Source organism: Astyanax mexicanus, chromosome 19, assembly GCF_023375975.1.
Source record: "Astyanax mexicanus isolate ESR-SI-001 chromosome 19, AstMex3_surface, whole genome shotgun sequence".
In the NCBI taxonomy this organism is placed as follows: domain Eukaryota; kingdom Metazoa; phylum Chordata; class Actinopteri; order Characiformes; family Acestrorhamphidae; genus Astyanax; species Astyanax mexicanus.
The window spans coordinates 26375041-26392881 of record NC_064426.1 but is presented as its reverse complement, the minus strand read 5'-3'; the positions used below and the strand labels follow the sequence as shown (position 1 = coordinate 26392881).

The 17841-nt window shown below is 39.9% G+C and overlaps 1 protein-coding gene across 1 annotated transcript in view; it reads left to right on the top strand.

Annotated features, from left to right (window-relative positions):
• The window catches only part of plcl5 (phospholipase C like 5), a 135031-nt gene that overhangs the window by 72186 nt on the left and 45004 nt on the right, over positions 1 to 17841 (top strand). The window contains exon 2 of the mRNA XM_022672553.2: positions 13906 to 16395. Within this exon, the coding sequence (XP_022528274.2) occupies positions 13906 to 16395 (2490 nt within the window). The remainder of the gene's footprint in view (positions 1 to 13905; positions 16396 to 17841) is intronic.

Sequence of the window (17841 nt, the reverse complement as noted above, 5' to 3'; positions counted from 1 at the left end):
TATTAGAGTCGAACAACACAAACCTGTTGCAACCACATTAGTTTTCTCTGGGATGATGAGAATCTGCAGTTTTTATCCAGTATGAACTTGCAGGATGTGTAGTTTTTAAAGTTTAGGTTAAAGCGAGAAAAGGACCCGGGGTGTAGTGAAGTATGTTAATGTGTACAAATTTTTCATAAATAGCCCAACTCACTTCACACCCAGCATTTCAAAATACAGAGCTTTTAGATGATGCTCCCATTGGGCTTAGACTGCTAGTGATGGGGGCATAGCGTTTCCCATGCCTAGAAATTCTGATATTTAATTGCTGTACAATATTTTTGAGGCACTTTTGGGCTATTATATCAATTCGTTAGTTGCTATAAACGTTTGGTGCAGTTAGTTAATAGATCATTCAACAGTAATTTCTATTTCTATTTCATTAAAAATAACACCAGGTTTCATTTGCTTCTAAAGTCATTGCTAACATCTAGCTAACGTCTAAAGCCCTATCCGGACGGTATTCGTTTCTCAGGGGGACGTCCATGAAAAATATTTCACACTTCTACTCAGTGATAAAACTCTTGCATCCGGACTGAGAGTGAAAAAACTGGAGGACCTGTGAGTTTTTTTTTTTTGGCTTTCTAGATCACATGACTTCACGTTCAGTAGCTCCTCCATTTCCACTCGCTGTTGTGTTTTTACGTGGATCTCCGTGGAAACGCACGCCCAAAGTGTAAATACGGTGCTTGACAGTGGAAAATTAGCTTGAGGTGATGAAACTCGAATCCTGTATGAACTTTCAGGATGTGTAGTTTTGGCAGTATGAATTGAGTAGAGATTTTAATCATTTAAGACTCTACAGTACATGTATTATTTTTTAATATACCATTAATAATTGTGGAGTGATTTTAATTCAGTATGAATCTGCAATGTGTCTCGATTATAATGATTTTGAAGTGAATTTAATCCAGTATGAATCTGTAATTTACATACCGTTTTCACAGTCTGATAGTAAGACCTCTGCAGTGGTTGTAATCCAGTATGAATCTACAATGAGCATACAGTCTGATGTAATAATCCTGGACTGATTTCTTTAATCTAGTATGAAATCCAGTATGAATCTGCAGTGTGCTTACAGTTTTATAGTCTGATGGTAATGAATATGAACTGATTCCTGTTAACCTAGTATGAATCTACAAGTTGTGTAGGTCGTAGTCTAACAGTAATAATTATGGAGTGATTTTTTTGATCCAGTATGAATCTACAAGTTGTGTAGTTTGTAGTCTAACAGTAATAATTATGGAGTGATTTTGTTTTAATCCAGTATGATTCTGCAACATGCAGTTTTGTAGTCCTAACAGTAATATAATTATGGAGTGATTTTTTTTTAATCCAGCATGAATCTGACAGCTTTAGAGTCTGATAGCAATATTAGTGCAATTATATGAATCCATAATGAATTTGGGCAGGACGTTAAAACAAGTATGCAGCTTTTACTGTTTGACTGTTATTGATGTTGATTTATTTTGATCCAGTATGAGTCTACAATGTACACAGTTTTTATAAATCCATGTATGTACACTGTAAAAAGATTTTTAAAATCCAGTATGAATCTACAATGTGCATATACTTCTTTAATCCAGTATGAATCTGCAGTTTGTGTAGATTCACAGTCTAACAAGAATAATCACGGTGTGATTTTGGAAATCCAGCATGAATCTGCTTTAGAGGCAGTATTAGTGGAATGATATGAATCCAGAATGAATTTGGGCTAGAATTTAAAACAAGTATACAGCTTTTACTGTTTGACTGTTTGTTTTCCACAATCCAGTATGAATCTGCAGTTTGTTTAGATTTGTAGTCAAACAAGTAATTATGGAGTGATTTTGTTTTTGATCCAGTATGAATCTACAATGTGCACATACAGTTTTTATAGTCTGATGGTAATAATTCTGGATATATTTCTTTAATACATCCTGAATCTGCAGTTTTTGTAGATTTTCTAGTCTTTTTTGTAGTTTTGGAGTTGCTTTGTAGTTATTTTGATCTCGTATGCATCTATAATTTACATACGTTTTTAACAGCCTAACAGCAATAATTTGAAGTCCTTTTTTAATCCAGTATGAATCACACTGTGGATAGTATGTGAACTATGCGTTTGTACGTAGCATAGCCAGTCTGACGTATCGTTCAGTACTAGATAAACACTGAGCTCAGAGTTTCCGACCGTTGCCGGCCGACATGTCAGCAGATATGAAGCACTTGACTGACTGAGACGTCCAGAAGCCTCTGAACTGCGTTATTGACAGCGCTGTGCTGGTATGTATGCTGGCTGTCAGTGTTACAGTAATGATGTGCGAGTGTCAGGATGACGGCTGACCTGCGCAGCTGTTTAACTCTAATCAGAACGGATGGCTGGACTCTGGACGTGGACCTTCAAGCTGCACTGAGTGGACGTCCAATTTCCTTTATTAACTTGACAAACGAGAGAGTGAAGGAGGGATCAGGTGCTCGATTCTAAGCTTTGTGAATTTAGGACTCTATAGCTGAAGTTAATATGTGCAATCAGCTTTGTTTAGAGTATTTAAATGCACGCTCTGTTTGGATGGAGACTGCATGGTGCATACTCAGCAAACACCCTAGCTAGATTTTGCTGACTCATTAGGGGGTCTCATGAGCAGTGCTTTGCCTGGTTCAGAATACGAGCATTTCTATATTGAATTAAATTAGATTTTGATTAATATACAGTTTTTGCAGCCCTAAGCATGTTCAGCTTTATTAGCAAGCTCCAAATCTATTCAGAGTGTAAGGATATGTGAGGGTTTTTTGTTTTCTGATTTTTTTTCCCATTTTCTCCCCAATTTACATGGCCAATTACCCAACCCACTCATTAGGACCCTATCACTAGTAATGCCCCAACACACCAGGAGGGTGAAGACTAGTAATGCATGTGAAGTCAGCCACTGCCTCTTTTTGAACTACTGCTGATGCAGCATTACTGAGTAGCATCACAGCGCACTCAGAGGAAAGCGCAGCAACTCTGTTCTGATACATCAGCTCACAGACGCCTTGTGCTGATCGACATCACCCTTTGGAGTGATGTGGGGAAAGAGCACCATCTACCCACCCAGAGATAGCAAGGCCAATTGTGCTCTCTTAGGGCGCCGTTGGCCGATGGCAAGCTACATGAACAGGATTCGAACCGGCGATCTCTTGATCATGTTGGCAGCGCATAGCCCGCTGGACCACTCTGAGCCCGTATTTTGGTATTTTAATATTCAGGGGTTAAATAAAAAAAGTTGTGGAACATTTGATTTAGCAATAGTGATGTTTATGGTGTGTTCAAATTACCAAAATAAAGTGATTTAAATCAGATTTTTGCCTTATTATGACATGGATCTGCTTTGGTCAGAGCTGTGTGCATATATGAGGCTTGATTTTTTTTACATCAGGTTTGAGGATACTTCCACAAGTACATTGGTCGTGAACTATGCTCCAGATCGAATAACCAAAATAACCAAAAAACACCAAGGACAGATTCTGGACTTTTGTCTGGGGACAAGAGGAACTTTTGCTCTCTTTTTTGAGTGAATAATTGCTGTTTGCTGTTGTTTTTCTATTTGATTTGGATACAAACACTTATCTTGCAAAAAACAGCAACAGGAGCTCCTCACATAAAGCTCTGTTCTCATTTCTTTTGAGGCAGAACAGAGTGAGACGAGCGTTTAAACTGATATACCGCCCAACATTAACACTCATTTAGGTGTGTGATGTGCCAGCAATGAATGTGTGATGGTTAACTATTGTCTAGGTTGTGTTCAGTCAGTGGCGCACCTGTATTTTCTGGTGCCAAGATAGCAATGCGCCAGAAATTGTCTAGAAATTACCTAAATATACCTCATTTCGAAAACACCACACCCATTGGCAGGAATATATTTACATGCACTGTTGCTATTTAAGCAACTTAAGGTGGAAGAAGTGAAAATAGACTGTTTGCGAAAGATAACAATGAGCATCGAGACTTGCAGAAGGGCAGAACTAGAACTAGAAAAACATTACAATTCCAAGCAGAAACGCTCCTGACTCGTGGAGAAGATGAGTGTGTGAGTGTAACATCCATATGAAGCGTGCAGTGTGCGTCAGTGTGAAGGTGAGAGAGTGAGAGATAGGCTTTAAGGTATCTACTATATATTATGGGATGGATGAGTTGTACAGTGTTCCCAGGATACCGCATCCCATCATCTTCCTCGTTGGAGTAACCTTGACTGCAGTGTGTAGGACGTCAGCCTAAAGAGAAATCGCTGTGGAATACACATCCTTCTACAGGAGCTCTAACTCGTACACGTGCACACACACACACTCTCTCTCTCTCTCTCTCTCTCTCTCTCTCTCTCTCTCACACACACACATACACACTGACACACTCACATACACTCTCACACACACATACAGATATTGAGGATTGAGCTTATAGAGGCAGTGAAGCGTAGCAGGCAGGATTCTAATTGATCCCGCTGGAGGAGGGTCAAGCCTAGACTGGAGAAATATAATAAACACATAAACACCAGCACACACAGGTTATACTTACCAATAGACACACACTGGAATATATATATGTATATTGCCACTGTCCAATGAAAAACATACATCTCCAAACAAACAACTTATAGCAGAACGATAAAACTTTCAGTGGAAGTCAATGTAAAAGGTCTTTTTTTTAGATCATTCTGGAGGACTTTTATTGGTCCATTCATCAAGAAAACTTGATGGGACAAATTGGGTGTTTATATTATGTTAAAAATAAAACATACAAAAATAGAAATACTTGTTTTTCATTGAACAGCGACAATATACACTATTTCAACTGTTTCTTTCAGAATTAAAGGTATTAAAACAGAGGTAATCCTGCTTTTGTTGCAGTAACTGTCTCTACTTTTCAGGGACTATATTTTGAAACATTGCTTTGAGGATTTGTGGTATTTAAGAGTGTTAATAAGGTCAGGATGTTTCCCCAACTTATCCCAAAATAACTGCATACAGCACCATGATTCCTGTTGTACATAAACATCTGGACATATTTGGACATGCAGTTTAATGTGATATATCAGTAGAAAATATACTGCTATGAACAAACACTGCCTCTGCTGCTTCATGCTGTTTACACATGCAGTAATGTGCAGCGTTCACTGCTCAAAGCCACGGTGGACGTTGCATTAAAAACACGGTGTTGGTAAGCACAGCAGCAAATTGTTCAGCGTTCTGTGTTAAAGCATCTTCATACTGCACAGATATGTTTTCTTTCCCCCGCGCCAGATAGCTTTGACCAATCTTAGCGAAGTAAGCTCTAACTTTTAATTCCTTACAACCAAGCTGAGATGTTTATAATAAATTAAAAAAAAGTTTTTAATCAATTGATATCACAATTAAATGTATATTTAAGAACACCCCTTTTTTTGGTTGACCAGTAGCAGTTCAGTATGACCCAGACATGCTGCTTTTTTATTTTCTTATCTTAGCAAAGACTTTATTACTACACTACTATTTCTATTTTCACTGTTGAAATTGAGATTTAGTCCAATGCTTCTTGCCTTTAGGAAACAGTACTTTCTGAATTTTCTGTGTTTGTTTCTAGTTATTATGATGAAAGGCTGAATATGCTGTGTGTAAGTGTGTAAATGCTGCAGTAGAGAGAGATTTTGTATCATTTCCAGTTACTGACTGGATTTGAAGAGCTTTCATTGGAAAAATTAAAGGCGAAAAAAATGGGAGTGTTCTAAAACTTTTGACCGGTAGTGTATGCCCAATATGTATTACTACTGTTAAAAAATAAATATATAGGAATATGTCTGAAGCCTCCAGCATTGAATGTGGATGTGATTTCTGACAGGGTTGTTTGTCTGTTTTCAAAGACAATTCTAGCCAGAAAACACCAGTCAATATCCTTACCTTCCACTGCACTGTCTACTAAGTAGGATAATGCCTTCTGTGGCATACTGCATTACTACATGTGAAACTGTGGATCCAGGAATGTTAAATCCACACACAAATTCAGAAATGGAATCTTCCATCCATCTGGAACCCAGTAGCAGGCCTTGCCATGAGCAAGTTGGCCAGTGTTGAACCTCTTACTCACAAGATAACAACACATCACATCTCATACAGGTGTTTGAGTTCCCAAGCTGATCCCTCAGATAACACTTCATGATCATACATACTTATATACTGCCATCCCATGACTTTTTGTATGTCAGTGTGCAGTATATGTGGATATGGACTATGATCTTCCCACAGGGATGTTGATCCCTTAATTTAGCACTCTCTGCCCTCTTTCCCTGTCCTATCCCTGTTTTGAAGGTCATGGCAACATACATGGATGGACAAGATACAGCACATGGACCGGATGCAAGAGAAGGAGAGATAAAAAGAGAGAGAGAGAAAGAGAGATAGAGAAAGAGAGAGAAAAAGAGAGGGAGAGAGAAGCAGGTAAACAAGACAGCAATTAATCATAGTATCAATCAGATTCATTGTGAGGTGTTTAAACCTCAAAGCTCCTCAACAAAGAGCCTCATATCAGAGATGCGCACACACACACACATAAACAAACACGGTCAATACACAAGGGTGAATATTCAGCACGGACGATGAATATCAAAAAAACACACATGAGCCTAAAAGGGCGAAAGACTCTTTTTGATATTGAGATTTTTATTATGCTTTTATATGAATGAGGAGGTACGTGCGTTCGTCAACCTTCCTCCAGCACACAGAGTGTGTGTCTCAGTAGAGAGAAAAAGAGAGAGAGAGAGTGAGAGAGACGGAGAGAGGGGGAGTGTATGTTCTCTTTCTTAAAATTGTTTCTATTAGAAAATTGTTCCTATTAGGTAGGCATGGGTTTCTGATTTTACATAATACATAGTTATTAAACTGAGATATCCTGTTCTCAGATCTTTCCATCTGCCCATCAGAACTCCCTGTCACATGACGTGCCCAGACTTTTTTCCCATTTTTTCCTAATTTTTCCCACCTATTCAGCTGCTACTAAGCTGTATATCCTCCATCACTAGCAATGGGAAAGTACAGCGACTCGGTTCTGATACATCAGCTCACAGACGCCTTTTTGACGTACTATTTGAGATCACCCTTTGGAGTGATGAGGGGAAAGAGCGCCATCTATCCACCCACCCAGAGAGAGCAAGGCCAATTGTGCTCTCTCGGGGCTCCAGCAGCTGATAGCAAGCTACATGACCGGGATTCAAACCAGCGATTCAAACCAGTGGCACAAGAAAGTTATTGGGTTTAGAGGGCAAATATATATTTCTTCCCTTTTTTAATGAAATTATTTACTCAGGTTATCTTTGTCTGATATTAAAATGTATTTGTTAAGTATGATAAAAAAGCAAAAATTAAAATAAATCTGTAGGGGTGCAAATACTTTTTCACAGCACTGTATATTTATATAGCTTTACAACTCTAATGGCTTGCTTATCAAAAGACAGAAGATCGTTAGTTCAAATCCTGTTCAGGGAAGTTTTTTTTTACTAGATTTTGGAGCATTGCTCTGTGGATTTGATTGAAGTCAGTGGCAAAAGCCGTTATATCAGAAAACACAGTTCCACTGTTGCACAGCTCAGAGCTGGGGGGTGGCGGGGCTTATACTCCTCTATCCCACCACAGACTCTATGAACTCTCAGTTGTCTAGTCGGAAGTGGTCAGGATCAGCTGCTTTTGATTGATTTTTATTATGGCTGATTTGTGCTGTGATTTTCCTGACGTAAATAACGTGCATTAATGAATTAAAGAACATCAGGATTATCACAATATTGTGCATTACCAACGTGATGCTGTCCAGACTGCAATCTGCAGATCTGCGTGTGCACATGTTACTCTACCCATCAGGCTGCTTTCCATTATGATGTTGACGGTGCTGCCAGTGTAAATATCATGTGGTGAAAGATTCCTCAGTTTAAACAGATAATTCTCCTGTTCTTCTTATGCTGTTATAGAGAACTAAACCCTTCAGTCTGTTTCTGCATATGTGTGTGTGCGCATGTTTAACTTTAACACGCACACACACACACACAGTAATTCTGCACACACTGCCACTAGCGGTGTGTTGTTGTGGGGACTGAAGACTGAGAAGGATGTGCTTTTTGGACACACTAACCGTTTTCTTTATGTCCATCTAATTGCCAAATAAAAGGCGGTATCATTAATTGTCTATTGAGCAGTTGTAGTTTTGAATCCTGCAAAACCTGAAGCTGAATCAATCATTTCCTTAAAGATTTGTATCACACTGGATTATTTCCTTAAAGATTCGTATCACACTGAATCATTTCCTTAAAGATTTGTATCAGACCGAATCATTTCCTTAAAGATTTGTATCATACTGAATCATTTTCTTAAAGATTTGTATCACACTGAATAATTTCCTTAAAGATTTGTATCATACTGAATCATTTCCTTAAAGATTTGTATCACACTGAATAATTTCCTTAAAGATTTGTATCATACTGAATCATTTCCTTAAAGATTTGTATCACACTGAAACATTTCCTTAAAGATTTGTATCATACTGAATCGTTTTCTTAAAGATTTGTATCATACTGAATCATTTCCTTAAAGATTTGTATCATACTGAATCATTTTCTTAAAGATTTGTATCACACTGAATAATTTCCTTAAAGATTTGTATCACACTGAATAATTTCCTTAAAGATTTGTATCACACTGAATCATTTCCTTAAAGATTTGTATCACACTGAATCATTTCCTTAAAGATTTGTATCATACTGAATCATTTCCTTAAAGATTTTTATCACACTGGATTATTTCTTTAAAAATCCTAATCATACCGAATCATTTCCTTAAAGATTTGTATCACACTGAATCATTTCCTCAAAGATTTGTATCACAATGAATCAATTTCTTAGAAATCCTGATCACACTGAATCATTCACTTAGAAATCATAATCACACTAAATCATTTAGATAAAGATTTGAATCACATTCGAATCATTCCTTAAAAATTATAATCACACTGAATCATTCCTTAAAAATCCTGAACAGACTGAATTATTTACTTTAAAATCATAATCGCACTGCATAGAAATTCTAATTACACAGAAGCATAACCTTATTCAATCAGACTGAATAATTTGATTTTAAAAACCTAATCTCACTAAATCATTTCCTTAAAATCCTAAACCACCTTATAATTTTCTTAAAAATCCTAATGTCACTTAATTGTTTACTTAAAATATTTAATCACACTGAATCATTTTTTTTTAAATCCACAGTGAATCAATTTAATCCTAAATCATTTAGAGCTTCCCCTTCTCTATAGTGAATCACACTGATGTGATCAGGTAAAGACTTCATTACATCATTACAGCTTAACACAGGCGACGGCACGTATGCCTCACTGCATGCTAACACTCATCCATTAAGCTTACTATGCTTTTCCATTAGTGCTTTGTAGTTTTACTTCAAGGGCGTGTGGCACATATATACACACATATACACACACAGGCACACTTCTACCTGTGTACTTGCAGCAGGTGTGTACAGAAGACCATATTTAGAAACAGAGTTCAGATCTGTTTTGATGTGTCACACATTTGTGTGTGTGTGTGTGTGTGTGTGTGTGTAAAGAGTGCAGGATGTTGTGGAAGAGGTAATATCTGAAGCTGTGTGAATAGGAAAGGGAAACTCTGTGGTGAGGTGATTGCTGTGAAGCTTTAATGGTACAGATGTTGATCTCTTTGCTTTCTCTTTCCTGTCGTAGCGATGGCTCACACACATCTTTCCTGTTTTCGTCTTTATCTCGCAGTGACACCTGCTGCACCTGCTCATTATTTGATAATCACGTATCATGATTCTTAATCATTTCCTCTGGGGGTTTGTAGTACAGGTGGGCTGTAGGGTATGGCGTCCGGGGCGCAAAAATACCAGGTGAAAAAAATAACCAGCGTGTTTTAACATTTTGTGTGTGTAAATTAACTTCTCGTGAGCACAAATGTGAAGCTCGCGAGCAAAAAAATAAGGGAATCGTGTGCGCGCTGAACAAAATATTGCTCTCGAGCTTCGTTTCCTCCTATCGGGCATTTTTTTCTCTCGAATTCACAGTTCTCCTCGCGCGCTATGCGAATTACCTGCGGCCGTTGTTTTTGCTTGAGCGAGACTTTTGCGCTCGAGTTTTGAAAGGGAAACTCCCTCAGCGATTGCTATTGGCTGATATCTCCAGGGTTTGTGACTGACTACCTACTACCCACAGCCAGAGGAGGGCGGAGAAAAAAGGACGGTAGGAGTGTTAGCTAGCTAGCTAGCTATGCTAAAATTCAAACAACCGGCCCTCCGGCGAAAAGGAAGGCGGAGAAACAAGGACAGGAGGAGAGTTAGCTAACTAGCTATGCTAAAATCCTAACCGGCCCCTTCGGCGCTGTTAGCCTGGGTTTAGTGCCCAGAGTGACCGGCTAACAGCGCCGAAGGGGCCGGTCGCTCAAGGCGCTAAACGAGAGCCGGTCACTCTGGGCACTAAACCCGAGCTTACCGCGCCGGAGGGCCGGTCGCTCCAGGCGCTAAACGAGAGCCGGTCACTTTGGGCACTAAACCCGGGCTTACAGCGCCGGGGGACGGGCCGGTTGTTAGGATTTTAGCACAGCTAGTTAGCTAACTCTCCTGCTGTCCTTATTTCTCCGCCTTATTTTCGCCGGCCCTATATTTATTTATGTATATATATATATTTAAAGACCATATACAGCTCTGGAAAAATGTAAGCGACCATTTCAGTTTCTATTGCTATTTATAGGTATATGTTTAAGTAAAATAAACATTATTGTTTTATTCTGTAAACTACGGACAACATTTCTTCCAAATTCCAAATAAAAATATTGTCATTTAGAGCATTTATTTGCAGAAAATGACAAATGGCTGAAATAACAAAAAGATACAAAGCTTTTAGACCTTAAATAATGCAAAGAAAACAAGTTCATATTCATAAAGATTTAAGAGTTCAGAAATCAATATTTGTTGGAATAAGCCTAGTTTTTGGTCACAGTTTTCATGCATCTTGGCATGTTCTCCTCCACCAGTCTTACACACTGCTTTTGAATAACTTAATGCCAATCCTGGTGCAAAAATTCAAGCAGTTCAGCTTGGTTTGATGGGTTGTGACCATCTATCTTCCTCTTGATTATATTCCAGAGGTTTTCAATGTGGTAAAATCAAAGAAACTCATAATTTTTAGTTGGTTTAATCTGTATGAGGGGTCTACTCACTATTCACTTTAGTGAGATACTGTATTGAATCCTAACATCTGTATCGTGATCACATATTTAAGTTTACCAAGTTCTTGCCAATAGACAGCCCTATTTGGGGCACAGCTATAGTGTATATTTGTACTGTACTGTAGTTTTTATGGCTGATTTTATGTACTTCTTGGCGATCTTTAAAAAAAAGCTCAGCCCCCCCTGGTTTACAGGGCAGGAACTGCAGTGCAGAAGCTAAAGCATGCCTGGAGAATGACTGGCTGCATACTCCTGCAATCTTCTCATTAACCAAGGCTCTGCAGTGTCAGTGGCCTACATCCAGAACATCTGTTTAGTGTGCAGGAACGGCCAGTTACCCTGTGACAGGGTTTGGGTCTTAAGTAATGATGTAACATGAGGAAATGGTTATTAGATAGCTTGGTGCGATTCCACCTATTTACTTGAGGTTATGCCATTTTATAATCTCGTGATTGGCTTTGTCAGCGATACCCGTTTATTACAGAATGCATAATTCATGATGAGTGCATGTGTGTGCATTTGTGGGTCATGACATACGGTCCACACACTGGTCATATCTGAAGCTCACACACAGTTTTTTGTTCTTTCTCTATCTCTTTTAATTTCTCCAGGCTTGTTAATATTTGCAGACCATAATTTTTATTTTGGTTACTCAGCTGCTTTACCTTCTTCCTAAGATCCTTCAGTAATTGAGAATTATTCTGTAATTCACTGGATATAAAAGCAGCAGTCCATAAGTTTTGGGGTCTTTTGAAGTTTTTAAGACCCCTCTGTGTGACCAGATGATCGAAATGGCATAAAGCGTGGAAAGAGGCATGGCATGAGTGGATCAGACACAGCAGTGCTGCTGGTGTTTATAAACAATTTCGAGTAGGGCTGGGCGATTTTCATGATTAATTTGGTAAATTGGAATTACAGTTTTAATGTATTTGCGATTTTACATCTTTAAATACAGACATTTTTTCTTTTAAATCTAAAATATCTGAAATTGCTACTAAGTTTTGAAGTGTTTGTCCATCCTATCTTGGTTACCAACACCTCCCACAGACAAACGCGCATATTTTTTAAACATTTCGCTCCGAGGACTAAGCGAAGTCAGCGTGTGATATGAACACATGAGCTTGTAAACAATGTTTTTGAATCATTGATTCACTCAATGAGTCGACTTAACCTAAAGCATGTGAACATCAAACAGATCACCTGATTATTTCATGAAATATTAGCTCTAAACCTAGTTTGAAACTATTTCATTGTCATCTGTAGTTTGTAGTTTTTTAGTAGGATTTGTATTGTGGAAAAATCTATTAAAATTGAAAATCGGATTTTTTGTATAAAAACAAAAACAAAAACGAAGATGTTTTGTAGGCCATATCGCCCAGCACTACCTTAGTTGCACTGCTCACTGAGGATGATCCCACCCACCCCACCCAAATAATACCTTTACACCTGATTTAAGAACAGAGTGAAAGGAAAACAAAATATGCTGTGAAACATATTACAGGCCTACATTCTGCAATTATAGAGTTTCAAAGTGCTCATGTATGGCCAGTGGAGCTAATGGATAATGTATGTAGAAACAATTAGGGGGTCATAATATTATGCCTGATTGGTGTATTTGCAGTCAGACTTTGTTTCACTTCTCTCAGACCTACAGACATTTGAGCTCATCAGACTCTCCAACAAAAATAAAAGCCACATCTTGAAAAGAAAAATACCTGGAAAGTATCTAATGTCAATCAATTTCTTTAAAAGAGAATTCATGCAACGTGGAAGGTTACCCCCTGAGATTTCAAGCAACCAAGTGAAATTATCCTGCTGGTAAATAATTTAGCTCCTTGTAGCGTTCATTTCTTAAATGTCACATACTTAAATGTCAACCATTTTCTTTTTTTTTAGTCCTTTGGTCTTCATGTGGTTTTGAAATAGCTGCAAATGCTTATGTCTGTGATGCACAGGCTTAATTGCGACTGGTGTAGGAGGTTGAATTGAGTGTATTGTTAGTGGTTATTTTGAACTTAGAACATTTAGTGTTTTGTCTTGTTTGAAATGCTTCCATAACTTTGGATGGAGTTCTTGTCCTTTGTAACATTGGTGTTGGTATTAATGAGTCAGAAAAAAGCTGATATGTATTAGGGGTTTGCATAAACTAATCAAACATTAGTTGAACGGACATCCATGAGTTGTAGCAGTTGGGAACTGTCCACTAAAACAGCAGATAGCTTAAGAACAGATGGTAAAGAAAGCAACTTTTCTGCAGTTTACAGTACAGAAATAATAATAATAGTGCAATGCATAATCAGTTAAAAATGAAACATCCAGTTCTAACCACTAACACACATGGTAGTAAGGCCGAACAGACTGGAAATATACAGGCTTATGAACAAAAGAAGATAAGAGATCATAGATTTCCTTGTCTGCTTTATTGTCGAAGAGATTTGTCCACTTTTGCTGTTTCTGCTGCACTTATGCCTAGTGGACTACTTTTTTGCGTGATTAAAACTACTAGTCATGCAACTCCTAACATGTACTGTGTTTTAAATGACATTGGGCCATTTTCAAATGCTGTAACCAACATAATTTTTGGTGTGTAATATAAAGTACACTCACACTGACCACCCTTTTTTTGCTCTGTCTGCAGAACAGTTCCAAGCAGCGGCAGGTGAGGAAGAAGACGGTCTCGTTCAGCTCCATGCCGAGTGACCGCAAGATGAACAGCACCGCCGCCTGCATGGCCTTCATGTTGGAGGGATGTGAGATGAAGAAGGTTCGCTCCAACTCGCGCATGTACAACCGATACTTCCTGCTGGATCCAGACTTGCGCTGGCTCCGCTGGGAGCCCTCCAAAAAGGACTCTGAGAAGGCGAAGCTGGAGATCAAGAGCATCAAAGAGGTGCGGTTAGGGAAGAAGACTCCTGTCCTACGCAGCAACGGCCTGTCGGATCAATTTCCAGAAGAGTGCGCATTCTCAATCATTTACGGAGACAATTACGAGTCCCTGGACTTGGTGGCAAGCACGGCAGATGTGGTCAGCACCTGGGTAATGGGACTGCGCTATTTGGTCTCGTACGGACGACACATGGTCGGTGTGGTCGAAGCCAGTCAGCCGAGTGTAAGAACGTCCTGGATCGGGTCGGTGTTTGAGCTGGCTGATATCGAGAGGCAGGGACAGATAGACTTGTTCCGTGCCACGCAGATTATCAAGGGACTAAATCCAGGGATGAGGGAGTCCCGCATTGAGCTGAAGTTCAAGGAACTTCAAAAGGCCAGAGATTGCTATGGTGAGGGCATTGACTTGGACACATTCGTAGAGGTGTACTGTGAACTGTGCACAAGGTCCGAAATCTTTTTCCTTCTGGTGCAATTTTCTAGCAACAAAGAGTACCTGGATTCTAAAGACTTGATGCTCTTTGTGGAAGTCGAGCAAGGTGTGGAGGGCGTGACTGAGGAGCTGTGTCGTGACATCGTGCGCAAGTATGAACCGTCAGTGGAAGGCCGAGAACGCGGCTACTTGTCCATTGATGGTTTCACACACTACCTCCTGTCATCCGAGTGCCACATTTTTGATCCACAGCACAAGCGAGTTTGTCAGGATATGACACAGCCCCTGTCTCACTACTACATCAACTCCTCGCACAATGCCTCCCTACTGGAGGACCACTATTGGGGTTCCTCAGACATCAGCAGCTACGTCCGTGCCTTGCGCATGGGCTGTCGTAGCCTGGAGGTAGTGGTGTGGGATGGTCCTGACTGTGAGCCAGTGGTTTACGTAGGCAGCTCAGTGGCATCCCAGCTGGCCTTTTCCAAAGTCCTCGATGTTATTAACCAGTATGCCTTTGAGAGCTCTGAGTTTCCTGTGATCCTGTGCCTGGTGACACACTGCAGTGTCCCTCAACAGAGGGTCATGGCCCAGCACATGAAAAAAATCCTGGGGGACAAACTCCACTTAGAACCTCCCAGTCCTGACGAACTCTATCTGCCCTCGCCTGAGAAGCTGAAAGGCAAGATCCTTTTGAAAGGAAAGAGGCTCCCACCAGAGACCCAAGATTCTGAGGGGGAGGTTACTGATGAAGAGGAGGGTCTTGAGATGTCGAGGCGCATGGTTGGTGCAGACGACAAGGACCAGCTCAACGGCATCAGCTGCAAGAGGCTGCGACTTTGCAAGGAATTGTCTGACCTTGTGTCTCTTTGCAAATCTGTCCAGTTCCGAGACTTCGAGTTGTCCAAGAGGGAACAGAAGCACTGGGAAATATGTTCTTTCAATGAGGTAGATGCTAACCGCTTTGCTAATGAGTACCCTGAGGACTTTGTCTGCTACAACAAGAGGTTTCTGTCACGGGTGTACCCGACACCCATGCGCATCGATGCCAGCAATATGAATCCGCAAGACTTTTGGAAATGTGGTTGTCAGATTGTGGCCATGAATTACCAGACACCAGGGTTGATGATGGACCTCAATCTGGGCTGGTTCAGGCAAAATGGCAACTGCGGTTACGTGCTTCGCCCTTCCATAATGCGCGATGAGGTCTCATACTTCAGTGCCAACGCTCGTGACTCATTACCTGGTGTGTCTGCTCAACTTCTCCACATCAAAGTGATCAGTGGTCAAAACCTGCCAAAACCTCGGGGATCTGCTGCAAAAGGGGATGTAGTTGAGCCTTATATTTATGTGGAGATCCACGGCATCCCTGCGGACTGTGCTGAGCAGCGCACCAAGACCGTATCGCAAAACGGTGACAATCCTATCTTTGATGAGAGCTTCGAGTTTCAGATCAATCTCCCAGAACTGGCGGTCTTGCGTTTCGTGGTCCTGGACGATGACTACATCGGAGATGAATTCATTGGCCAGTATACCATCCCCTTTGAGTGCCTGCAACCTGGATACCGACATGTCCCATTGCAATCACTTACAGGGGAGTTCTTGCCTAACACCACGCTGTTTGTTCACGTGGCCATCACGAATAGGCGAGGTGGTGGCAAGGCTCACAAGAGGGGTCTTTCTGTGAGGAAAGGCCGCAAGGCTAGGGAGTACACTTCAACCAAGACCACTGGGATCAAAGTGGTGGATGAACTCTTCAGGGCTTCCACTCAGCCACTAAGAGAGGCGACTGATTTGCGGGAAAATGTGCAGGTAAGTCCAACTCAGAGACGAAAGCAATGCTTGGTGATGAAAAAAAAAAAAGACTTCAAAAAGCAGACCAAGATAAAAGAAAATATAATATATATGCGGTAGCAGGTGCACAGTGTAATGAATGTAGATACTAGGGTTTTCTGTTTATTGGTACAAGAGTCTGGCTGGAATCATCTAATTTCGAGCCACTCAAACACAACATCATTGGTCTACTCTTGAGAACATCTAACTGATTTAATCGACAAGGCAAGATGGGTAAATTGTAATATTTTATTCATGCTTCAGAAGCATGACCAGTTTATGATCAAATCTTTAGATATACTCAACAAGCTACTTTAACTCCTTAGATCCTTTATGTAAGCCCAAACTTAGGTCCAATCCCATTTAACCCATTGTCCCTACCACTTAGCTTTAACGTTCTGTTTTTGGTGTGCATGCCTAGGGTTAGACTGAAGAAGTAGGGGGAAGTGTCAGGGCTACATGGTCCTTCAATTGGAGATTTTTGAAGGGCATCCTCAACACTATGCTATGAGAATCACTGGGAAGGGGACCAAATAAAACCCACACGTGTCAGTATTTTTCTAGTTAGTCTGAGTAGCCAACAAGCTGGTTTATTTTCCTGTTTCACCTTAAATAATGCAACAGATGGCAGAGTTTGCAATATTTAAGGTGTAAAAGAACATTAAATAAAAGCTAATGGATTTCCTCCGTTGTGACTTTCTTCCAAGGGGATGGGTTACACTCGAAAGCAAGGAGTAAGGGTACAAAAAAGAAATGGGATTGGGCCTAAGTCATTCTCATAATTACATCACTGTCATACTTAATATCAATTTAATGGGCCCCAATATAGAACCCTGTTTCTATATTAGGATTAGTAGCTAAATAATCAACATAGGTTTCAAGGAGTTCATCAGTTTTTTGGTGTAAAAAAATATTGGGACATCTGCTCATCTATTGTTTATCTTTTTCCAAAAATCAAGGAAAACTAAAATGAGTTTACCCTGTTTTGTTGGAATAACTGTCTCTACTGTCCAGGAAAGATTTTCCACTAGAATCTGGAGCATTGCTGTGAGGATTTGATTGCATTCATTGACAGGAGTGTTAGTACTGGGACACTCCAGGTTCACATTTATTCTAACTAGACAAGCTGTATGTTCATTTGCACATCCAGTGGATGCAAATGAATGTAGAAGTTGTGTCAATAAACATTTGGACATATAGTATAGAGTATAGAGTATGCCTATGTCCAACAATACTTTGTTTAAAATGAATGATTCGATACCTCTAATGCGTAAATGTTTTGTCAGTGGCTTTTTAACAAGGGGCTTAAAATATTGCAAGCTTCTAAGATCAAAACCTAGCCATTATTTTATGATTCATGCTTTCTGTTAATAAACTCAGACCCTGACAATGGCAACTAGGGTCTAGTTTTATTCGTTTATGATT